At 42.0% G+C, this 26,828-nt stretch overlaps 1 protein-coding gene across 2 annotated transcripts in view; it reads right to left on the bottom strand.

The window, feature by feature from the left end:
• Nucleotides 1–26,828, bottom strand: part of GABRB2 (gamma-aminobutyric acid type A receptor subunit beta2) — a 161,811-nt gene that overhangs the window by 14,937 nt on the left and 120,046 nt on the right. For both annotated transcript variants that reach the window (XM_054977308.1, XM_054977307.1), the window contains exons 6-8: nt 9,896–10,033; nt 7,957–8,109; nt 6,477–6,721 (exon numbers count right to left, since the gene is read on the bottom strand). In XM_054977308.1, coding sequence (XP_054833283.1) covers nt 6,477–6,721; nt 7,957–8,109; nt 9,896–10,033 — 536 coding nt within the window. The remainder of the gene's footprint in view (nt 1–6,476; nt 6,722–7,956; nt 8,110–9,895; nt 10,034–26,828) is intronic.

The raw sequence follows: 26,828 nt of genomic DNA on the forward strand, positions 1-26,828 counted from the left end.
ACTCTCCTTCTGATATTGAGGCATCTGATAACAATACCTGGGTAAAACTGACTGAACATCTGCATTCACGTCAAAAACCAGGAAACAGAGTGGTGGACAGTCAACTCTAAGGACACAGTAATTAGGACAAAGATAGAGCTCAACTGAAATGTAATGTTTGTCACAGAGTTATAATAGAATGAATTAAGCAGAATTCTCACTACAGGAACTATAAATTCTTTTTTTTTTTAATGAAAGCTTTAGCAATAACATTTCTAGGCTGCAGTCACCATCCAGATTAGTAGAAGTACTGTTTGTGTAAACACAATCTGGAAGCTTGTTTGGCTAGAGGAGCCATTATATTGGATAAGTAGAACTGGTTGCTTGATATCTCAATCTGTAGTTAATTATTATTTAGGCTATTCCAGTATATGGAGTTGAGGAAAAACAAGGCTTAATAACCAATTCAGCAAGCCATAAAGTACGTTGATGACTTCTCTTTCAATACACAGCAACCTTCTCCACCCCTCAAAACATATACTGGTTTTTGGTGTGGTTCTACATTTCTGTATCAACTATTTTTTCATCTATTTTTCATAAAATGTAACTTTTAACATGCACAGTAAATATACCACACACAATTTTTACTTCAATAAACCACAATAAACAACCAGATTATATGAGGGATTGGGGTTGCCAGCCCCACCCAGGGGTGTGGGATTCTCACCCAAGACTGCCCTCCCACTGCTGCTCAGCTGGGGGAGTTACCCTGTTTCTGCTGGTCCTTCTGGCGACATCGTGATGCTGCCAGCAATGCAATTATATCACTTCCTGTATGCCCAGAAGTGAACCATCATGTTGCCATCTGAAACCCTGGTATTTGGGCAAAAAACATGGAAGTTTTTGCCCAAATGTCAGAGTCGTTTCAGAGTGGTGGTGACATAACTACTGGAAGGGACATCATCACATTAGCAGCAAATGCGTGCACTTTAATGCATGTGTAAGGGTAAATTTCCTCCACTGCCCACAATCACCCCCTTCCAGTCACCAGGCACAACCTGGCAACCCTTGGAGGAATACTTGTAATAACTAATATTTTAGCTTTGCTATAGCTGGATTTTAAAACTTTTTGACCAGCTAAAGTTTGCTACACAAAAAAAATCTTTTGCTCAGGTCTTTTACATATACATAAATAATTTCTACAGATCACAGTCATTCCCTAACTGTAAACTGAAGTAAATACATCCTGTGGATTTTCATTGGGCTCATCTTTTTACACTATTCTGACAACATAAGCATCAGATGTTTTCACAATAAAGTCTCTGAAACAGATTTAGAGTAAAACAAGAGGGGGAGGGTCTGCAAGGACTTAAAGGAGCATCACATTTCCCCATCCCCACTATTTTCTCTTTTCCTTCTCTAAAAGCCCCCATAGCCTCTACCCCTTTCCTGCTTCCTTCTATCTTTCCTGCCAACCAGCCAACATACATTTATCATCAGTTTTCCCCTTTTTGCTCTCCCAGTACCCTCAGCATGGGAAAACTCTGGCCCAGTTGCATGATGGGGAAAATGCAAGTACTTATGGGGGCACCTCACTTTCCCTTGTACCCCCCCCCCACTATTTCCTCTTTCCCTCCTCTTGGCAACCTCCATATCCTCACTTCTACTTGCTTTCTTCTCTTCTACCCACCCAGAAGCAACCTACCTTTTATCTGCTCCCCCTGCAATCTTCGTCTATGCTTATTATTTATCTACTTCATTTATACCTGGCCTTTATCCACCTCGGGGACCCAAAGCAACTAACATCATTCTCCTCTCCTTCATCTCATTCTTGCCACAACACTGAGAGGTGTGCTGTTTTGTATTATTTTGTGGGGGTTTAACCCCCAATAGGAGCCCCAAGACGCAGAGTGGTTAGGTGCAGTACTGCAGCCCCAGCTCTGCTCATTACCTGAGTTCGATCCTGGCAGAAGCCAGGTTCAGGAAGCCAGCTCAAAGTTGACTCAGCCTTCCATCTTTCCGAGGTTCGTAAAATGAGTACCCAGTTTCCTGGAGGTAAAGTGCAGATGACTGGGGAAGGCAATGGCAAACCACCCCATAACAGAAATCTGCCAAGAAAACGCCGTGATGTGATGTCCCCGCCATGGGTCAGTAATGACTTGGTGCTTGCACCTTTACCTACCTACCTAACCCCCAATGATTTTTTAAAAATATTTCAGATTTTTCTGCAAACCTGTGGCTTTTTTCAGGTTTGAAAAAGCTCTGTCTTGTCTGTTCATGACTCTAGTCTCTGAATTTAAATATCCACAGATGGGGCCATGTTGAAAATTAGATATATTAACAAGTGAAGGACTGGCAATGACTGACAAAGGGCCATCTCATTTTTCCTTCCCCCACTATTTCCGCTTTCTCTTCCTTCATTTATTGTTTTTCCCTCTGGGGAGAAGAACTGGTGCCTTTATATAATGAATAGGGGTGTGTGTTTCGGGTATTCGATTTGGGTAAAATACCCGAATCGGGCCCAATTCGGAAAGTTTGCTGGCCCTGATCCAGAAATCCCAAATCAAAGCTTCCCGAAGCATTCGTAATGCTTCGGGGCCCTGGCGGTTAAGTTTAAAGGGCTCTTTTGCAAGCAGCAGGAAAGGGCCCTTTCAACTTCAGCTGGCAGTTGGGGGAATTCCCCCCACCTCCGAGCTGAAGTTGAAAGGGCCCTGCCGCTTGCAAGCGACAGGAAAGGGCCCTTTAAACTTTCCCATTCCCTACCCTTAGCCTCCCCACCCCCAATTACCAGGAACTGCGCTGGAGGAGGAGGCCGTCCCGCCTCCCCGCTGGCCTCTGCCAGCAGCAGCAATGGCTCTCTGTGCCGGCCAGCTTGCTGCGTCATCCGCGGCTGTGCAGCGGTGAGGAATGTCCTCTCTGCCAGCCAGCTGGCTGCAATGGTGGCAGCTGCACAGAGGTGGCAGAGAATGCTTTTTGTTCATGTGGCTGCGGCAGCAGGCTGCGGCAGCAAGAAAGGCCAGCTGGCCAGCGCAGCGGCGGCTCCAGACTTCCACCTGCCCAGGTAAGTGGGGTGGGGGACGGGGTTTAAGGGTGGGAGTTTAAGGGTGGGCCTCCCCCTCCCCCTGTCACTTCAGTATGCTCCGAATCTTTATGGAGCATACCAAAGCGACTTAGAAACCTGAATCCAAAGCAGCATGCCACTTCAGGTTTCAGGTTTTTCCAAAGTTTTTCCCACTTCAGGAAACCCAAATATTTTTTGGGTGCACACCCCTAATAATGAACACTTTATAATGCAGAAAAAAATTACTTTTCATTGCCTGACTAGAAGTGTATCATATCTTTCTCCATGGTATTTTTTTATGGTACAAATGAGGAAAAAGCCAATTAGAGGTGAGTATTGTGTCACTGTAAAACATGAATTAGAAGAAGAAACTATTAAGCCCCAACATGGTTTCCCTTCTGTATTCTAGGTATTTTCCCGTGAAAAATGTAGCTTGAAGTCTTGAGCAGGATTCAGAGAGGGAAATAGAACTCAAGCTCTCACTTCAGACAATGACAGTTCACAGCATCCCTACTAGCTTATATGGCTGGAGAGTCTGAAAGGGTTGCTACACAGCAATAAACTAGCCAGAATTGATGCAGCAAGATAATTAATTTTAATTCAACTCCGAGACCCTTGCACATTTTGCATAGGATTCATCAGGGGGAATCTAAAATGAATACAAGAGTAAATAAAAACCTGAAAGGCATTAATTAAAAAACACACTTTTAAAAGATAGAAAAATCTGAGCATATGAAGAAAACAATACAGGAGTTCTTCAAAAGCTAAATATCCAAGCATATAATCTTAGGCTCAGGGAATTAGGTTTTTATTTATTCTTGTATTTATTTCAGACCCCCTCGATGAAGCATATGTGGAACACTTCAGAGCTGAGGTCTCAGAGTTGAATTAAATTTAATCCTCTCACTGCATCAGTTGTCTCTTGGTTTTTTGCTCCATGCTTGTTACGACCCTCCTTTTCTTGCTTGCTGGGGCTGTCACAGAGCAACTGATGCCAAGAGTTTGGATGCAGAGTTAAAAGTATACACCCTGGAAACAGAAACAAGCGTGACAATAGACATTTGGAAAATAAATGTATTTTATCATGAAGATAAGGTTATTACTAAATCTGATTGTATAATGTGCAGAATAACAGCTGTCCATTTCATTTCTTTATTGGACTAATAGCTGCTCCAGTGGGGGAAAACAAGAAACACACAGGGGAAGGGATTAATACCCACTGCCTCAGCACTGCAGCCATTATTCTCTCTGTCTTCTCTCTTTCTCACACACGGATTGTGGGTGCTTTTCAATGAAACTAAGGACATGGGATATGCGATCATGGATCTCTTCTGTTATGCCTTTGGACAGAGAAAATGCTTTTGACTGATCCCAGGAGCTTTTATTGAAATAAGTAATGCACTCTACTACATCTCAAACTTCTCAAGCGTATACTGCTGCATCAACAGCTCACTGCAACGAAGCATGAGGATTCAGACTGAAATTCCTGCAACAGAATCACATTCAGCTTAAGGCTGCAATCCCAAGCAAGCTTACTTGGAAGTAAACTCCACTGAAATCAGTGGGATAAAGTTCTGAGTAAACATCATTAAAGTTAGACTGTGTATCAAATTCCTTCATCTTCACAGACTGGATTGTCTGTCAATCCATACTCTTTGTTTATTCATCGATTCTTGCAAAGTCACTAACAAAAACAGCATCTTATTTCAACTACTGGAAGAATCAGTAAATACCAATAAATGTAGTTTTCTTTGTGTCTATGCATGCAGGATCTATCCAGACTGTTTCAAATATGAATGGAAGCATAAGACAAGTGTGATAGTAATGCCAGCTGCCAACCTTGTCTCAGTGCAGTTTGCTTCAGCTCATTTGCAACTAGGCTTGCCAGGCCTCCTGCTATGGAGGGAAGCCTCCTGCAAGCAAGCCTTGTTGCCTGCTGCCACTTCAAGTGGTGACAGGAGAAAAATAAAACAAAAAACAGCAATGTCTCTGCCATTCCTACGTCACTTCTGGGTTGCAACCAGATGTGACAGAGGGTAGCTCTAGGAACTGCTAAAAACTCTATGCTAAAACCACAGAGTTTCTGGTAATTCCTAGAGCTACCCTTGTGTCACTTCCAGATTGAACCTGAAAGTGATGTAGTAATGTTGGGATGTTGGTGACATCATATGTATGACTCCTTTTCTAATCCTCCAGCCTTCCCATCAGTTACCAGGCTTGCGCTGGCAACCCTATTTGCAACCTAGAGATGATTAAAATTATTATACATCATTAGTATGCTAAGCTGTAGGTAGCAATGGTGTGTTAATGAAAACTTCTAGGCCAGAGCTGTATGAACCAACCTTAGATTTTTAGGTCAATATTCTTTAATATCTATAGACTTCATATTTTCTGAAAATATTGACATTAAATTTGCATTTTCCCTATCAAATATCTGTTGTACAAATACTTCTATGTTGTACACATTGTTTCACATATGAATGACTTTAAAACAATGTATATCAGAGCAGTTTGTTTTGTATTTCCGTGAAAGGGAAACAGTATTTTCATTCAGCTTCACTGGCATCTTTACAAGTGATATAAATATTGGGCCATTTTGTTCTGTCATTAAGTTTCATACAGCTCTCCAGCTCTTCATATTTTAGCCATCATTTTGGATTGTTCCTCTAAGGAACAGTTCAAAGACCCATTAAAGTTTAGAAGAAAATAAAGCTTCAGTAAAGAGATGATCCCAGCTAAAGAATGGAGGATGGCTGAGGCATCAAAGGGCCTTTCCAGATGATTTTCTGGGGGGGTGCAGTAAGTGTGCAATTGTTTCTCAGGATTCAGGCCCCTTCCCTCATGGACTTACTTCCAATGCAAATGCATATTAATTTCTATCCCATCACTATAATATTGTGTCACCAGGAAAGGCAATTCCTTCAGCTGGTATACTCATCTACAACTGAAAATGCAGATGAGAATCTAATTGCAAAAGGGTCTAGAAAGTGACACACTTACTCTATTTTGATCAATTCATTTATTTTTTCATCATTTGGGAGAAGTAACTGAACAGACCAAAAATAAGGGGGAAAGTAAGTAGGGAATCAATCCCTACTTCATAGTCCCAACTTTTGTTTTGCTTCAAAGAAAATGTTTCAATTTCTTTTCTTTCTTGGAAGGTTTTGGTATTCCACCTCCTTGAATAGATCCCTATCACTCTTAATTTACATGACTATCTTCTCTTTCCCAAGCAAGACTATTTCTTCTGCAATAAGCTAAGATTAATCTAAGGCTAACACTGAGAATGGAAGTGGTTTTTTAAAAAAGTCATCTGGAAAGTCTCTCCATTTCAAGTCAAGGCAGACTCACAATATTGCTACTAGTCTTGCACTGAAATACAGGTGCACACTAAAGCTCTAACAATGCAACTGTAATACACCTGATTTCAATTTACCTTATTAACATCCATTCGTAACTTTTCATTGTTTGCACTGGCAGCTTTTTCTGCTGCTTTCTTCTGACGCTGTGGTCCCCTGCCAAAAAATATGTAGTTGACCAAGGCATACTCCAGTAGGGCCATGAAGACGAAGACAAAACATCCCATTAGATACATGTCAATAGCTTTCACATAGGGGATTTTGGGCAGTGTCTCTCGTAGATGTGTGTTGATGGTTGTCATTGTGAGAACCGTTGTAATCCCTGAAAAAAACAAACAAACATAACCTCAAATTTAACACACAAATGTTATTAAAAAGTCATCAATGTATGCTATGATGTTTAAAGACCAGCACTACTCTCGGTACAACAATATTTATTTTTTTATTTTGGAAAATAAGAAAGTTACAAGAAGAAATAGTGTCCCTACATTTTCCAAGCCTTTTTGTTATAGAAATGTTGAGAAAATGTAAAATGCTATTGTGTTTTTCAAGTGTTACACTTTTGACCACACAAACGGAAACAAGGGGCTACATGACATGTGCAGTTGCCATTTTGCCTGAAAGGGGCAATGTATGTACACATGTACCAAAACCTTGGAACCTTTCCATACCAGAACCTTGCTGAGGTATGGAAAGGAAAAGGCACATGTCATATAAGCTCCTGCAATTCTGGGCCTACTATCAATACTGTGAGTGAGACTCTCTACCAAGTCAACAGAGCTGGATATCCTGTTTGCTGGACTTCACATTCAGACCATGGGTATCAGGGACTATGGATTTATTTATTTAGCAGATTTCTGTACTTCTTGAACAGATTTAAGACAGTGAACAAGACTGTGTGATTGAAGATACTGAATTTCCTTGTCTGCATAACTAAGAGCTGATATCCACAGAGAAAACTGTATTGGAACCTTGATTTTTTAGGCAACCCATATGTGCAAATAGTGTCTTCTCAGGAAGACACTTCTCAGAAAGGTGGCCAATTATTTTGTTTGCACAATTTGAAATGACAGTAAGCACAAGACTTATTTGCTGCATGACTACAGACCTATTATAAAGTTGTCTAATTTATACTTGAGAAGCAAAGTCAGTAATACAGTCAAACACCTTTGGCTTGTGGTTGGAATCCTGTGATTGGCAAGCTAAATAAATATTTGCTCTTTTTGGATAAAATATAGAGCAATAAAAATCACATGTTATCAGAACTAATTTCTGTTGCAGTGATTATACAGCTAACTAATTCAGAGATGCAACTGCTGAAAATTTTAGCTGAACTGTAATGATTCAAATGCTGAATTTTAAATGCACCTTAATGAGTATGCAACAGTCCTGAAAACCATATAAAACCTCACATGTTGCTGAAAACATTTATTTTAATCCTTTTAAATAATTTGGGCAAAATAGATTTAACTGCAAATACTGTGTTTAAACAGGTCTATTAGAATGCATTACCGATACATAATCATGAGAGGTAATAAGTAGAGCAAAAATAGCTACCTAAAGCCACTCTTGCAGCGGAAGCATCATAGTTAATCCAGAATGAAACCCAAGAGAGGATTGTGATCAGAATAGAAGGCATGTAGGTCTGCAGAATGAAGTAGCCAATATTTCTCTTTAGTTTAAAGCTGAGGGACAGCCTTGGGTAAGACCCTACAACAAAAAAGGAACATTTAAAAATTCTGTAAGTTTGCAAAATTATATTAATTTACAACCCACTGAGTTTTATGGCGATGAAGTACCCCCACCCATTAAGCAACACATAATAGCCAGTTTCTCAATTCTTTGCTCAAAATTGTCAAAGGACAACTGCCATTTTGCTAACATGCATACATGTATACAACTAAGCTACAAAACATCTTCTCAGTTCATGACTGCTTGAAAATTCCACTGGGTTATAGCAATACTGAAAATACTTAGGGCGCCAACATTGAAAATTAGTGCACATGATGACTACATAACGCTGATCAATAAAGAAATTCCTATTAATTCGGAACCATTCTTCCTTATTTATAATAAATAGCAAGCAGTACACAGAGCTTTCTGGAGATGTTCTGTTCCTTTAATGCAGCCTTTTTGGCAATTGCATTCAGGGCAACAGACAGCTACCATAGCCCTCCAGAGATAAGATAACTCTGGGCTCACTTAGATCTTACCCAAGCATCATATGAAAACAATATATGACCCTCAGGATGTCCAATGCTCTAGCATTTTTCCCCCAGTTTCTTGGTTGCCACTGCTTTCAGTGGAGTATAAGAGATGGATCTCCAACATAGGGAACACAGTTATCACAAATCTACTTCCAAGGCATTGTTTTTTACTGTCCAAGGAAAACCGAAAAGTGATAGTTGTTTAAACAAATAAGTGACATGAGAAAGAAATAATTACAGTTCTACTTAGTCAACAATCTAAAAGCTTTGTTTTCTTACTATCAGTCACAGAAATTAATCTCTTTGTTGATTGTTGAAATTAAAAATAGCACACTGGACTAAGATTGAAAATCTGAGTAACAAAAAGGAAAGGGAGCTAATTTCTATTCCACAGGGCATCATCAAGCACCTGATAAGGTTTGTGTATGTTTCAATAATGAACGTGGATAGAAGAAGTTGATTGCTTTTCTTATGAACTATATTGCTGCAGAGATAGAAAATAGTTTGGCTCAGGCCTAACATCAATCAGCTATTACTATTTTAAAAATTGTTGCATTGGTCAAATTCAAATGTATTTAATAGACTCAGTGTAATTACCACTGTGTATTCAACTTAATATAGAAATTCCAATTAACTTTTGCCATTTGAAACTATTTGATAACATTAAGAAACCCATGAATTAAATATTCTGTGAGATCCCAAACTATTTTTAACAGCTATTTATCAAAGCCAGGTAGGAATATTCTCCCTGTCCACGATGGGCCTTTTGGGAAGAAGTTTTTTGCCTACCTTGCACTGTGGATGGGGGGGGGGCAGAATTAGCTTCAAGTGGGTTGTTTGGTTACTTGATGGGCAGGTTAGAAGCTGGGGAAAATCAGCGGGCTGGTGAGCACCCTTGGCATATTCCCATTGGTGGGGGATTGGGGTCTGTCAGGAGCAGCTGGCTGCTTTGCAGCCCAATGGCAAGGACATGCACTCTGATGGGAAACCCCTGGACAAGCCAGTCCTCCCCCAACTTTGCAGCTGTGGGGTGGAGCTTTAAGGGGGGAACCACGTCGCCTGGATGGCTTACACCCAGGCAGAGGGTGGCTCGCCCAGACAGGTCAGGGTGGCGGTCCAAGAGCGACCACAGGGTCTGACCTGTACCGATAGTTAGGCTCTTGCCGTGTTGACAGTTGTTATTTAATAAAGCAGCCCTTCAGTTCCCAACTCTTGTGTCTGCCTCTTCATTCTGACTGGAGGGGGGACGGGGGACTGAAGCCTTCTTTTTATATTATCCTTTCACAAACCTGTTGAGAAAACGACTTTCTTGGAGATAAGTTTGTACTCTACAATAGAGAACTGTGGCAGTTCAATATTTCTCACTCCTGTAACTGCATTATCTTCCCCACGCCAGTAAAATTCAATATCATCTGTTGTGTAGCCATCTGAAAAAAGAAGAAAATCTTTAGGATATGGTATACTTGCAGTAACACATACGTAGCAAGAATAATTCAGTCATTGTACTTGGACCATTGAAAACATGTGGCTAAAATAAAAATCTATTGAATACATTTGCTGTACAACACCTATGCTTTTTATCTGAAATAGAATGTACCATAGCAATATGAATTACTTTACTAACTATATTGGGCATCTAGTTAGTAGTTTGCCCGCTTAAGAACTAGTTTGGTGTAGTGGTTAAGAGCGCAGGACTCTAATCTGGAGAACTGGGTTTGATTCCTCACTCCTCCACTTGAAGCCAGCTGGGTGACCTTGTGTCAGTCACAGCTTCTAGCTCTCTCAGCCCCACACACCTCACAGGGTGTTTTGTTGTGGGGATAATAATAACATACTTTCTAAACCGCTCTGAGTGGGTGTTAAGTCATCCTGAAGAGTGGTATATAAATTGAATGTTGTTGTTATTATTATTATTATTAATTTTTACATGTTTCTACATATTAGATCACTGATCTTCCATGGGTACGACAGGAGCCACAACTGTGTCACAGCCTGATCTAAGGTGAGCCACACCAGCAGCACCAGTTAAGGAATGGGTTCCATGTTGCACATTTAGGCTAAAGTAAGTTTTCTGCATCTGGAAAAATCAAAAAGTACTTCATTAGAAGGATTATCAGATGGCAGATGTAGTAAATATGGATGAAGTTCAAGAATGCTGTTTTTCAATAATTTAACAGTTTACTATCCTTGTATAATAAAAGCAGAAAATCAAAGAGAAAAGTCACTCCACCACCTTTGCCTCAACAAGTTCCAGGAAAGTAAGCCTTGTAAATATGTTCAGTTTGAGAGTGCTGAGCTTTGAATGTGTGGGCAGCTAGAGTGTGGCCTTAATATAAAATTAAATGAGAAACAAATACTGGCTTTGAATATACTTTGGTTTGACTGCAATGAAACAACACAGTGAGGGCTGGTGCGCATACAGAAGTTGCTAAATGAATGAAAATGTGTTCCATTTCATCATTTCAAAATGAAGAAAGCTCAGACATTCTTGAGAATCGTTCATATTTTTAAATGTTAGGCCTCTTTTTCAAACAAATGTAAAGTACTAGTGGCCAATTTTTTGCCAAGTGTTCATTACTCTAGAGCATGCCACAGTACACAGGCAGCCTCCCATATTTTGCTGTGGTTTTGGTCTATTGAATCAGGGAACATGGAAGAAACACAGCATAGGACAAACAGGTAGGAATATAAGACATTCCATTGCATAGCTGGGCCAATGGGACTTCCTGCTCCTGTGCAGGACTGCTACAATTTTTTTATGATTTCAAATGCTCTGGTACTGGTATGTAGCCAGGGAAATGCAGCCTGACGGACTCCAGTGGTAGCAGATTGCTCTCCATTTGCCCCTGGAACTAGCAGTAGGAGATCAACATCCTGGTTCCCTGTAACTGGGATACACAATTCTAACGTGCTCCAGTGAAATGATAATGCTTAAATCATCTCAGCTTTACTCATTCAAAAGTTTTGGTTTGTACAGAAATAATTCTGGTAGAAAGCAGGAGAAGTTTGTGCAGGTCAATTTTTTTCCAGTAGCTTGGCAATCCTATACTTGTAGCATGAGTGCTGCACACAGGGGCGGTGTTAGGGTTTGCCGCGCTCGCGGCTGGCCGGCCAAGCGCCCCCCCGTGCGCGCACGAGCACACGCGCACCTGCCTGCGTGATGACGTCATGCGTGACGTCATCACGGGAGCGCACGCGCCGCCGCCGGCCCGATCGCTGTGGCGGGCGGCCTCTGAGCTCTCCCGCTCGGTTGCCTCCGCCGCAGCAGATGCCTGCCCGCGGTGGCTGCGCCCAGCCGGGGGCTTGTGCTGGCAGCGGCATGGGAGGAATAGGAGGCTTCTGCTTTGGGGGGCGCGCTCTCGCCCCCTGCGCCTCTTCCAGCGCTCCCTCCGGCACACCGTGCCTGCGGCCACCGCCTACCTGGCCTCAATAGGCGCGCTGCCCCTGGCTGCACACTGACTATTCAATATTTAAATGCTAAAACCACTGCCAGTTTCTCAAACAAATGCTACCTTTTATGCCAGTGTGTTTAGAAAGAATGTCAGCAAATACTAATGGAAAGTGAGGAAGCTTTAGGAAAGTTTTGTTGGGTGGCAAATGAGATTTCTCTCTCTCATTTCTCTGCCGACATGAAACTGCCTGCTTCTTGCCCATCCACCAGGAATGCTCTGCATTCTGTCTTGACAGCCAAACTAAACTACCCTTCCTATGAATATATTCCATCGAAAGTATTCAGGATATTTATAGTTTGGTAATTATACTATCAAAGATTGACAGGCAACATACATAACAGAGAAATAAATGTAAGAAATGGAGAGTGACAATTAACAGAAACAAAGTCAGTGCGAACATCTGATGTTTATGAATAAAGAGTATCATCTGTATCTTCTCTTAGCTGATTCATGTGTTATGCTGCATGCAAACCAGGGATCTGAAATTCTCTTCACATGTTGGAGTTTTGACATATCTAGTCTTATTTCTGGAGAATGACAGAAGCATTAGGAATCCTCCAGTGTTCCATTTATCAATTCATCTAATTCTAAACTAGGCCACAGAGTATGGATTCATTAGGTTATCGGGTGCCTGACAGTGTTGACCATCTCTCACAGATTCCTGCCCCTATCTAGTGATCACTGGTGATTGGTAGAAGGAGGCAAGCCACCCAGAGATTACTGGCTATCAACTGATAGTGAAATGGCCAGCATCCCTGGCTGGTGACATCACTTCCAGAGTGACCAGGAAGTGATGGCATTATACCAGGGCAGACTGTCATGGAATCAATTCCAAACATCTTGAAAAAATGTGTTGCCGTCACTTCTGGGTTGTACCAGAAGTGATGTGATCAACTGGTGCTGCGAAAGGATGCATGTGCTGATGCGTGCACACAAACAGAAAAGGAGTGAGGGACCTCCACTTCTCCACACCCACTAATTGACATGGGGACATGGGAACCCTATGATTAATAGATCTGCAAAATGGAGCTAAGAAGAAATGATGGGATTTCCCTACAAACCTGAAGGAAGTCCCAGGTTACCAGAAAAATGTCTTAAAAAAAATTGAAGGAATTAAAAATCCCCTCCAAATCAGAAACAATACATGTAGCTTTAAGAAAAGATTGTCCATTGAGCTCTCATTTGCCATTCTGAAGGTTGCTAGGCAACCGCACAACAATATTTTTGAGCCTTCCAGGCCTTGGGTTTTGTAAAGCAAACCATAGGAGAGGGAGCAGAGGTGGCCTTGGAGGCCAAGGCAGCCCTGGAAAGGGTCCCATTCACCTCCTGTCATGTCTCCTGATGGAGAATGACTCGCTGGGAACAGGCATGGTGGTTGCCACCACTCATTACCCACGTTGCCCAATGACGGTGGGCACTTCACACCTGGGCCAGGCAGCAGAAGCCTCTACACTACTGAACCAGGCCCAGTGGCAACATCCACTACAGAACTGGGCATGGCCCAATGGCAGTGGCCACCACACAACCAGGTCTGAACTTGTATTGGTGGTAGTCACAACGCAACTGGGTTGGACTTTTTCCAAGGAGAAGCTCCTAGGGGTATGGAAAGAGGGAAAGCTGAAGAAAGGTGGACAATAAAAGGTAAATTGGACGACGAGTGGAAATGAAAAACAGGGAAAGGAGGGAGGCTATGGGGGCTGCCAGGAAAGGGAATGACTGGGGGAAGGAGATACACGGGAAAATAAGATACCCCCTCACAAGACCCTGAGGGTCCCCCACTTGTTATTTTCAGATTTTGTACAAAATGGTTTGCCATAGCTTTTAGTTCCATTAGCTTAGTGTATTTCTCAACATTACCAATGAGCAAGTATACACTGATAACTCACAAATAAAAGCAATCTTGTATGCACAACTGAATCGAGATTATTTTTGTCTGGTATTATATAAATATACAGAAGTACATATGTACATGAGCAACATACCATAGGAAAATAGTTCTCATACAAGCATATGTATATTCACATCAAGGTTTCTTTTTTGCAGTGTTTTATCAATGCACATTTGTAGATCACTAGCATGGGAAGGAACTGAAAGGGCCAGTAAACTGTGCCTGTTCCAGTTCCTGAGTTAATTTTAGAAACTTTCTTAGTATTAACAATTAACAAGTGCAATTAAGGAAAAGTAGAGCACAATGCAGAGCAAAAATTTGCAATAATGGAATGGAACAGGGGAAATCTGCTCAATCCTACTGCAGACATAATAGGGTACTAATTGTTTTACTGGAAATCAAGGAATTACATAAACGGTTTGTGGTTAAATGGATCTAAGTCCCTACGCAATTCAAGAAGCACACTTATGAAATCACAGAAAATATTGTTTTTTTTTCAAGACATGAAGCAGCTCTTCAAAGAGAAAGTAAACAGAAATGACTAAAGGCAGAGCCCCTCATTTCACTATTACTTAACAGCAGTTCTGAGGTATTTAACATTTTAAAATTCTTCATTAATTGCCAGTACTGACATGATTCTATACTTAAACCAGAGAAGTATTTTGTATTTAAACAATTTATGTTGTCTCTTTCTTGACTAATCTGTCAGCCTCTTAGGAAACATTACCTGGCTGGTGGGGGGTGGGGGTGGGGAAGGCTCAAGGAATGGGCCTGCGAGTAGAGATGGGCACGAACCGGAAAAAAATCAAACCATGCAGTTCATGGTTCATCGCATTTCATGAACCACGAACTTTCATGAACCTGTCCCGGTTCGCGAACCAGTTTGTGAAAATGTCACATCCAGGTCAGCAAATCATCACTTCTGGGTCAGCAGGAGGTCTGCAGGAAGTCCATCCCCTGTTGCCTAGGAAATTGATTGATCGGTGCCAGGCTGTCTGCAGTGATGAACCAAAACACAAACCAAATGAACCAGCCTAAAGTTCGTGGCGGTTCGTCAAAAATGGGCTCTGATGAACTGCCGGTTTGCGAACCACAAACTGGCCCAATTCGTCACAAACTTTGGTTCGTATTTCAGTTTGTGCCCATCTCTACTGGGAGGCAAGGTACCTCCTGGGCAAGTGCTCAAAGGATGCACTCTCGGCGGGAGCAACAACATCACTTCCTCAAGTGATGTTATTGCTTCTGATGGCAGGTATGCTCCTGCACTTTTTGCAGGGGCCAATTTTTGTGCTCAATGGGCTGAACTGGCCCCATGCAAAGCACGGGAGCAAGCCTGCTTCTGGCGTGATGTTGGTGCTGGGAGAGCGTGCACGCTTTACGTGCATGGCGGGGGGTTATCCTGAGGTACGTACCAGTTCTAGCCCCCCCCCCCCAATCAGGAGGTTTTACAAACCTGGCAACCTTAGGGAAAACATGATGAGGTCCTTGAACTTTATTTCCACTTTTTAAAATTTTGGTTACCAGGAGCATTCACTCTTTACTTTTGATGGAAAAACTGGTCACCTACATAATGTTTCCATATGATTATCCCTTAATGGGAGCTAGCAGCACCATTTAGTGACCTAATCCTTTTATTCTGTTTCAATCTAAGATGAGCACACATACAGTATACATAATATTCCTAGGTTAATCCACACAATTTACTTGTGGATTTTTACTGTAGGTATTTGTGTACACACAGAAAAGCATACACAAAAATTGCAACTCTAAATACATTTATCTACTTATTAAATTACTTCTATCCTGCCTTTCCCATGAGAAGTTTAAAGCAGCCCATAAACGAACATCCGTACACCTACAACTACAGGCATATTAGTAAAATATTAAAACAATAAAATCCACAAGCACTGTCCCTGTCAGACAAAACTGCTTTAAAGTATTACTTTAAAAATATTTTTATAAGATAACATTTATGACCCCACGAGGCTAGCCCGATCTTGGAAGGTAACGGGGTCAGTCCTGGTTAGTATTTGGATGGGAGACAACCAAGAAAGTCCAGGGTCACGATGCAGAGGCCAGCAATGGAAAACTGCCTCTGTACATCTCTTTCCTTGAAAATCCTATGGGATCACCGTAAGTTGACTGCAACTTGATAGCATTTGTTACACACATAGCTACCAGCTGAGCTGCTTAGATGTCAGAATCTTAGTCAGTGTGAGAACTGTAGGCATTAGACTGATGGTAACCAGTGCAATTTTATGAGAAAAGTGAAAAGTCAGGTGGATGGGAAATGCACCATACATCTTCTAGGTTTGTATGAAGCTGACAACAATGAATCTGCTTCAGTTCAAAGAAAATTTTGAATGAGTTAGAAATTCTGATTATTGTGAATAGGCTATTTGCATGTTGTTTTCTAACGAAAGGAACTTAAGACTCCCTGGAAGTCTTGTTGGTCTTTAAGGTCCTACTGGACTCAATGTTTTCTCAAGCAAAGCTCTGGAAATTAAACATAGGGAGCTGAAGTGAAAAGATTTGTTCATATTAGGGTAATTAACATTCAGGTTAGGCCTGGAGATCTCCCAGAATAACATCTGATCTCCAGACTACAGAGATTTGCCCTGGAGAAAATGGTTCCTTTAAAGGGTGTACTCTATTGTCCAGGGTCCCTCCATTCCTCAAAGCCAGCCTTCCCCAAGCTCCACCCTCAAATCTCCAAGAATTATCCGACCCAGTGTTGGCAACTGTAGTTTATACTCAAGTCTTCAAATTTTTGTTTGATCAACATTCAAGGAACTAATCTCTCATTTCTTAAGGATTAACTGGGTCATTATATTGAATCCTTCCTTAAACTGGTGGACATGTGCTGTATTTGACTGTAATATTTCCACAGGATTTGTGCCACATTTTGTTTACTTGGTTCTTAAGAGACTGAACAACTTAACGTGTAGCAGGAAACAAACTCTTGCATTTTAAGATTCATAAACTGATTTTCTGTATCCTTATAAACAACAATTTACACTGACTCTGTTTTTGTGAAAACAGCAATGAACACCAGTGTGTGTGAATGTGAAAGAGAGAGATCAAATGACAACCTAAAAGCACAGAATAATACGTAACTATGGCTGTTTCCACACTGTCTATAAGTAGCGCGAGACTCACGGAAGGCTGCCGGCTTCCTCGCACGATTTTTGACGCCATCTGTTTACAAAATGCCACAAACGGTGATTTATGGCGTTTTGTAGTCGGATGGTGTTAAAAATCGCGTGAGGAAGCCGGCAGCCTTCCGTGAGTCTCACGCTATTTATAGACAGTGTGGAAACGGCCTATAATTTAAAATCATTCAAGAGAGGGATCAGCACAATCTCAGAACAATGCTAGATAGAAGATAGTAACTAATGATTTAATAAGTAATCCTCTGATCCTTCAAGTTTCCTAATATTTTAATTATGTGGATTCTCTAACCCTAATATAACTAAGTTCTACTCAGAATCTCTCTAAAAGATTCACATGGGCCGTTTCCAGACGGCTTACCTGCCTCCGGAACGTCGCGCCATGTTGCGGGGAGAAAACGCGGTATTTCGCGTTTTCCCCGCAACATGGCGCGACGTTCCAGAGGCAGGTAAGCTGTCTGGAAACGGCCATGCATTATGGATTTGTAATGTACAATTATCTGTTCAGTTCATAACCATCAGCCATTCATGCTGTTCAACCCCTGTGCCATTATGGAGGTCTACACTATAGTATTAATCCAGAGTGAGTATGGAGAAAATAACTTTAGTCCCATTGCCACACTCCAGACCATAGGAGCTTCAGTTCATCAGCTTTAGGATTCCTGTGAGACCCTCCCACTCCAGGATTATGTGTGACTTGCTAAGATACGGTGCTGCTGCACATAACTGTGGCAACGTCAGGATGTTTGGAGCCATGGAAAATGAATTTGCCAGTTTTCTACAAGAGCATAATTTAAAAAAAAATTAAATAAAGATCTGGAAATTAGAGGAGGGGGAAATCAAAATTTACATTCAGATTCAGAATTTGAAGAAGGCTTCTTGTTTCAGTTTAAGTCAGAAACTATGCCCTCCACAATCATTTACTATTATTTATCAGATTAGTGAAGTGGAATACCTTACATCCAAAGTAGGAAAAATATATTAGTAAGTTACATGTTGAACTGACAATATGAGCAATAAGAACATAAGAAGACTGCTAGGCAAGTATCCTGTTTAACAGAGAAGTTAGCCAGATGCTTATGAAGGCCCACAGAAGTTAACCAGAGGCCTGTGTGCCCACAGTGGGAACACAGCCAAGCCTCCACTTGTTTACAATCCTTCCAGAAACTGGTACTCTGCAATCCTAAGCAGAGATACTCCTGTCTAAGCCCATTGAAATCAATGGTGGACCTATCCTCCATGAATTCAACTGTATTATGGTAGTGAATTAAAATTACGAAGAAGCTGGCTGTCTCCATACTATGCATCAGATTTATTTGAAAGAATTTCTTTAGTGATTTAATTTTGCCAAAGAATGTGTAATATTCTTGTACATGTATCCAAAGAACTGAATTATCCAAAGTTTAAACATATTCTAAGATTTATCTAGGAGGGAAGGTGACACGGTAGTCAGATCTTGGAAGCTAAGCAGATAATGTACAATTTATTTTTCATTTTTTAAAATGAGAAAATATTTTTGCTTATGTATTTTACGCACTTTCCTGTAGCTGTACCTCTCTTACTAAAAGTGAAATCAATGCAATGTGCAGCAGTCCTGTTTTTCCTTTATACAAATGTTCCACATTTCCTTGTTTGCTTCTACTGTAATTCGTTATAAGATGTGCAAGTTGGGCTGAGAAAGCTATTCTCTCTGAACTTACAGTTTTCTCAGTTGTACATCTGGATGTCACAATTTATTCTTCTATCCAAAGTAACTCATGGCATACCAGAAGTTAACAACAAAACATACACTCTCCCCATGGGTTATTGAACAGGAAAGCTGAAAGAGACCTAAGAATCACTCAAAATAACATTGTTGTTGGCTCTAAAGATTTCATTCTGCCATGGAGGAACTTCCTTATACAAGGAATTCTGTGCTGGCAGACCACGGTTCTTCCACCAACTCCTTGACTGGAAGGCTCCACTATTAGCATAGTGGAAACTTGAATCCAAGCCCAACTGAAATTCATACTCAGCATTTGCGTTATGCCTCTTTATGATGTAATACAGTTACTAAAGGAGTAGAGCTGTGAAGAGCAAGGTTTATGTATTAACCAGAAATGTAATCTTACGCTATTCTCTCAGCTTCACCCTCTTCCTCCCATTTACAGTAAGACTGGCTTACTGTAACAGGGCAGTGAGAAGTACTATGGTAATGCACATGGTGGTGGTGGTGGAGAGTGCCCTCAAGTCACAGCTGACTTATGGCAACCCCAAGTGGGGTTTTCATGGCAAGAGACTAACAGAGGTGGTTTGCCATTGCCTGCCTCTGCAACCCTGGTCTTCCTTGGAGGTCTCCCATCCAATTACTGATCAAGGCTGTCCCTGCTTAGCTTCTGAGATCTGATGAGATCAGGCTCACCTGGGCTATCCAGGTCAAGTTTAATACAAGTGAAGTGATTTGAATTTACAAAATGTGCCATGTAAGTGTCTTGAAAAAACAAAAACAACGCAGAAGATATGTGACACATTCATTTACATCCATTTCTATTTGCAAATAGCTCTGTTTCATGAAAAGGAAAAAAAATCACTCCACAATCCTAGGGTAACTGCTTACACAAATAATAGCTGTACAATCTTTATTGCTGTGTGATGTTAAAGTATATGCTTTAAAACTTTAAAATATCCACTGTGAAGACAAACCAATAAACAAGGATCAGTAAATGTTTCATATAAAAGGCAAAAGTTAGATAACTTCAAGAAGATAATCTTGCTAAAAATGATCTGGATGCTGAAGGGGATCATAAGCTTCCACCGCTATTCTGTTCTCCACACCAATGAAATGATAGGTCAAATTCTGTGAGCGCTGAAATGGCCAAATAAAGGTATTTTGTTTTCTCCATGCAATTTCATCAAGTGCTATTGTACTCAGTTGCTTTTGGACTCATTCCATATTGCAAATGCTTATAGTAGCTGCAGGCCCTCTAAATTTGACTTTTGTTCTGAAGAAAACTGAAATCCAAACTCAACCCTCCCCTTTCCCAGAAAGAAAGAAGGGTTTAATTTATAAAACAGGGCAATCATCATCAACCCAGTGCCTATTTTTTTTCTACTAAAAAGAGAGCAAATATTAAAAATGCAGCACCAAGAAGTGCCCGGAATCCAAAACTACCATCTAGGTTTCCATGGAGCATAAGTGACTAATGGAGATGAGGTACAACAACATCTTCTAATTCAAGTTTTCACACATATATAATGTTTACATAATTGTTGATCAGGTGCCTACTTTTGCAGTGCATTTCTTTATTTATGGTCAATCATGTAACACTATTGTACTAAAAAAGAATTCAAAGCATAAAATAGAACAAATAAAACAATTGGAATTAAGATCTAGTTACAGTAAAATAAAATTTCTGAGACCTAAAAGTCATCAAACTGTATCTGGCTACCTGATAAGTAACCTTGGCATTCTTATCAGACAGAAGGTAATCAAGTCTTTTTCAGTGAGACCAGGAATTTTACCTAACAATGGTATTTTTCAGTGGATTTGAACAACAGCTAGAACAAGTGAATAACATCTGGCAATTTTAATAATCCTGGAAATGAAATTGCATTAGTAGTCTGCTTTGCTTAAGTATTCTATAGTTCTACCACAAATCCAAACTCGCTAACAAAAAATCATTATTGCTGCAACTCAGAATCACACTCAAGCAGAAGCTTCACATTCTCTCTGCTTGTGGACCAAGTGTCAAGGAGGGACAAGGGGCAAGGGAAAGGAGACAAAAGACAGACAACTTCTTCCAATTAAAAAGGCCGCAACTTTATTTGTTACAGCCAGGGGTGTCAGATGGGGTCCAGAGAAATACCAGGCTCCAAGGAGGGGGATGACACTTGCCTCTTGAAAAGTAATAGTGTACGCAAAGTGTGCATGCTCCTCCCTCCAGTGTGATGACATCACTACTGGAGTGATGTCATCATGCTGTCCCACTTCTGGGGTGAGAAGCTGGACAGTCAGTCCTGGGCAGCACTGCTCAGGTGCCCAGGGCAGGTAGTTGGCTGCTTCCCTGGGACACAGGCTGGCTGCTTTCCTGGGGCACAGCAGTGATGTCATCACACAGGAGGAAGGAGCGTTCACGCATTGCTGGAAACAGGGAGGAGGTGGCATAGGTGGCAAAGGAAGCTGGGTTGGCCTGCCGGCCATTTCCCCAGGAGTGCTTCTAGCAAGAGGGGTGGAGGAAGTGCAGGGAGGCCTGCTGGTGCTGCTGCCCGCTCTTGCAGGCCTATGGTACCTCCACCAGGCAAAAAATACCAGACATTTAAATATCCAGAATTTTAACTGCTTTTCCCTGGGACAGTCCAATATAAAAGGGCTGTATGGTGTAAAACTGGACACCTGGCAATCCTATTGCGCTGCACAGGGTATGGATCCAAGCACTGGCTGACCTGCCTGCCAGCCAATGACCTCCTCACCCTTTCAGCCCACCCGCTGAAGGGGGAAACCACAGGATGACAGCCTGTAGGATTCTACAAGGGTACACATCTCTGCATGGATCTCCTGCCACCTGGAAATGAGCATGCCCCAACATCCCCTGAATGGGCTTGTCCCTGTAATGCCACACCCCCAAGATCCTTTAAGAAGATCTCCAAGTATGGGGAAACTGGGCACATGGCCAGTGTGCTCAGTGCCAAAACTACCCTACCCAAAATTGTGATAGAAAAGCTGAGAGCACAAAATACAGATTATTAAACCCAAGAGCCATTACAAATCCCAATAACGCCTAGAATGAGGGTGGCCTGGGTGGGAAGCCAGTTTAGGAGCTGAGTGCCTGGCAACTCTGCACTGTTCCTCCCAGCTGGCGGCCAGAAGGAAGACTGCTTTTTCTTCTAGTGGGAAGACCCCTTGACACACAGACCCAGCCAGCCCATTGTTGATTGGGTAGCTGAGTGCTTGCACTGCAGGCCGTTGCACTGCCTGGCCTGGAGGGGAGCTGCCAGGCCACTGATAATGGTGGTCGGCATGTCCTGTTTCCCACCACCTTCTGCGGGCTGTAAATTGGGGTCCCAAGTGAGTCTGGGTCCAAGGCTTACATAGATTTCCCACTATGTCCACCAAATATTTTATTCTCATAGCTTGTGGCTCTTCACATATAGGCCTAATGTCAACAGTTCCACTTAGGAAACCATTTAAATATTTTACTCATTAGCCTAAGGCAGGAATTAATGAGAAAAACTGGTTATTATCTCAGTCCATGACTTATCCATTGTGACCACTTTTAAGGTACTGTTGCACGGTCGCAGTTCCATGGCTTCAAAGCATTGACCTCTTCAACTTCAAAATCATTTTAGCCAATACAAAACCTTAGGCAGAACAAAAAACAATCAATCATTGCCTCTTATTGCCCTGCAAATGCCTTCAAGTAGGAAGTTTAGTAGCAGCAATACAGTAAAAGTTTATTGTTCCATGATGGCTCACCATGTGGCGACTGATATAATTTGAAAGTGCATACATACTCAAATTCATAGCAGGAGGACATCTCGAAGAGCCACAGTTGGGTACGAGTATTGGTTTCCCTTCTCATTTCAAGTGACATCAGCTTCTTGTCAGAAACTTTTTCATACAGGGAAGAGGGGAAGATAGGAAGAGCCATATGGCTTATGTCTCTCACAAATCAAGTATGTTGGGCTTGAGATTCAACATATAAAGTATTAATGACAACAGCGCTCCAAAAGTGTTACACTAAAAAAAAATTCATAATCAAGAAACATTACTTCTAAACCATTACTGTTAACAGAGCTAATAAGCTCATAAAGTACTTGTATACTCAGATTTACTTATTATCCCCAAGTTATGTACAATGTGTACATATTTAAGCAAACCTACAACGTATTTTTTTTGTAAACCATTTCTCTTTCTGACATTCTATCTTGGCCTATCTTTTTAGGTTCGACAGCCCATTTATGCTTTTAAAAGCATAAAGATTTCTTTCCTGCTGTCGACTAAACATTTTTCAGTATATCCATTCCTGCTTTTCACAGCTCATGATGACAAGAGACAACGTAGCAACAACTCTAGATCCTCTGTGACACCAGTCATCAAAGATCTGAATTTTCAAGAAGATTCTTAATCCTGCTTGGTCAGCAACTCATCTAAGTTCTCCCAGAATCAACATTATGTCCAAGTATTACATAATATTTACTCCTGGGCTAGAAAAGGAGAATAACTGCTTGCAAATATTAATCAAAACAAAGCCGATAAATAATATCTTTACATGCATAAAAAGGAATTGTCCTCAAAGCGAAAGTCTGTTCACTTGCTACTGAAGCTCACAGTTGAGGGTCTCATAGTAGCTGCAAATGGCTTGCAGCATGGCAGATCCTGATGGGACAATCCATATATGCTTCACAGGGATCATCAGGTATGTTCTCTGTGTTCTTTACGTAACAAGTTTTTCTGCATGTAGTTCAGCAGATCTGAGAAAACTTATTTCTGAACCCTGAAGTAAATGAGGAGATAAAAATGGCCCTAAAAAGTGTCCCACTCCCGATGGAAGAGGAGGGAAGGAGGAAGAGGGCCTTACCTCCACTCACCATAAGAAGAGAAGCAGGCTCACTGTGGCTTCCATTCCACTCACACCTGTCCACACACTGTGCGAGGGAGGGGGGAGGTTGCCAGCTTGCCACTGTAGTGGATCTCCCTCCAGGCTGTGTAGCAAGTTCCCCCTTGCACCTGCACATCCCTCACTCCCAGCCTGAAGGTATATACTGCGTCTGTAACACTGTAAGTTTCAGCCCTTGTGAGGCAAGCACAGAGCCTGGGAAGTAATTGCCATGTTTTGTGTCTCAAGATGGTTCTTGCAGCAACAACCCTGCATCAGCACAGTAATGATTTTGCATCAACAACCTTTATTAACACAGTTATAATCTTGTAGCAAAGACAACTTTCAAGGAAGCTTTTTGGTGGGAGAAAACTGAGGAGGCCAAGTTGTGCAACAGAACAAAAAGCAATCAAACCATGCCAGATTGGAAGACAAAGGCGCCATGCTCCTATAATGTCCATTACATGGTATGCAATCACTAACCATTAATGTAACCTGGACACTGAATGTTGTGTGACAGCTGGGAATCTCTGATTCAAACTGGTGACACTCCCTGAGTCGGGTCAGAGTCTGAGGCTTTAGCGCCCTCCAGTAAGTGTCCCTGGTTGGCCAAGCCGCGGGTGAGCCTCAGGCTACAGAGAGGGGAGTATTTTTATTTCACCTTCCCCCCTCTCAAGCCGCCTAATTCCTGACTTCACTGCTGGGGGTGGGAAATCTGTGTGCTCGCCCCCTTCCTCCTGTCCCGGGAATGATCCCTGGAGAGTAGCAGGACCCAGGGCTAACTGGATTTCTTACTGTGCCTCACCCCTTCCACACACTCCCGGTTCCCTTAAAGGAATATGTCTTCAGCTTGTGCAAGGCTAAGGAAGCTGGCGCCATTGCTGTCTGCTCCCCCTGAACCTCCGGGTGGCATGTCCTGCTGTGCTGGGAAACCGGCGGCAGGCCAGTCTGCTGCCTTGCAGGACCAGGCCATGCCTCTCCTGGCAGCTGGCTTTGCCACTGTCACTTCCCTGGGCCTTCAGGGAATTAAAGTTCAAGAATTATAGTTTAAGAATTAAAAATAGCAGTTAAAGAAAAGGTTGCCACGTCTATAATGCAGTTTTTACAAAGGCTACTCAATAATAGTCTTAATTTTGAGGCGTTCAATTCTGGTTCAAGGTTATGTTACTTATAGAAGTTTTTAAAATGTTTCTTCCAGGTATTTGATGGTACGGTGGCTGCAGTCTTCAGACTCTTCTGCCCTGGTCCTGATGTTAGAGGGCAGGTCTTGTGAATTTGAGCCTGATCTTGGTCTTTTTTCCTCCTTTGCTTTTCTGTTTTTGCTTTTCCAAGGGAATGGTGTGCGTGGCTCAGTTTGAGGGTGTTTGCAAATGAGAAGTACTTTTGCTGCCAGCTTGGCCCTTGCCAGAGACAGGGTGGGCATCCTGTCTACTGCTGGGGTAGGTATCCCCTCTGGGATGGGGAAGGGACCTCTTGGGCCCTGTGCCTCTGTTGGGGTGCCACAGTCACAGGGTCTTTCTTCCATGTCCACTGGCTCTCTGTAGGGAGAGGGGGAGTGGCGTGGAGGGCAATGGCAACATTGGCTGCTGGTGATTGGCTGTGCCTGTAAGTGCCACTCATAGGACTCTCATTGGCTGCTGTTGTGTCACTGGCGGATGCTGCCAGCATTACTGTGGATTCCAAACTGTCTGCTCTGCTGTTCGTGCCTGGAGGGGGGTGTACATTGGCATATCTTCTTGTTGAATGCCCACAGGGAACATACTAGTGGTGCTGTAATTATGCAGATACCAGGACACCTCAGTCCTCAGTATTGTGCTGCCTGACTACTAGTTTAAACGTACTTCCTGCACCAAACTGGTTGAACTCCAGTTGATTTTTGAGAGCTGTGATATTGTAGAAATGTATTATTTGGTTGTGCCTTGATTTTTAGTACTGCTAGTATATGCTTAGGATACGTTTCCTCCTTCCTAACACTCTAATAAATCCCTCCAACTTCATATTTCTTTTTAAACCTTTAAATCTGGCCTCTATCACCTTTTTCTGCTTAACACGCTACTCACAGCCCCATCTTTAGGTAAAAGATCTGTTTTCTCCACTCCCTGGACAAACATGCAAGCTAATTCTCCACGTCTGAAATTATGTTTGCATGTTTGCGGGGGCATGGGGACGCCTGCCTTGAGTGGAGCAAGGCCCACCAAGCTGCAGTAGTGGCAGCTCCTGCCCACTTTTTGTGGGGCCATCCTGACCTTTCAGGCCATCAGCCTACTAGGACTTTCTCTAGCAGCCTTAATAGCTAATCTGCCCCATCTTAACGTGGATTATGTTTTCAACATGATAGCTTGCAGGAATTCTGAATAAGTGAAGAATGCTGACCCTGCTATATTATTTAACATATGGAAACATACTGATAAAATACCAGTTTAGAAATGATGTTATCTGGTCCAATTTTTCATGGCAAGGTAATATTGATTTTCTTTCCATGGGATAATAATATGCTAACGTTTTCATGGCTGACTTGAAACAGCTCTTTCTCAGCTCTCATCCTCTAACATCCCTCCTGTAGAGATGTACTGATGACATATTTTGTTACCTTTATGATTTTTTTATCATTAGATCAAAGTATTTTCTTTCCTCTTCATCATCAATTATTAATTGTAATAATTATAAAACGTTATTAAAGTATAGAGAAATGCAACTAAAGTAATAAATATTTTCATTTGGAACCTACTACAATGTAGTGACATTTCAGGTAACATACTGATGTCGTTTCTGGAAGTGACATCACATCACCGGTCTGCTGGAACTGCTCTATTTGGGTAAAATCTTCATGGTTTTTGACCAAATATCACAGCTTCACCCAGCAAACTGCTGACATCACTTTCAGGCGCAAACAAAGTGATGTCAGTAAATCACCAATGAGATGCCTGGAAGCCAGTAAATCTCATCCCCCCCCCCCCACTGGCCAGGTGAGCAGCAATGGGAAGTGGTGGATAGGGAACTCCTCACCCCCATCAAGGTGCTGGCAGCTCTAGCACTGGAGGCCACCATATAACTGGCCCTGGCCCAGTACTGGCAGCTTCATGTAACCTGGCCAGAATTTTCCTGGGAACAGGCTGTCAAGTGTAGAGAAGTAGGGA

Source organism: Eublepharis macularius, chromosome 4 (genome assembly GCF_028583425.1).
Source record: "Eublepharis macularius isolate TG4126 chromosome 4, MPM_Emac_v1.0, whole genome shotgun sequence".
NCBI classification, from domain to species: Eukaryota; Metazoa; Chordata; class Lepidosauria; order Squamata; family Eublepharidae; genus Eublepharis; species Eublepharis macularius.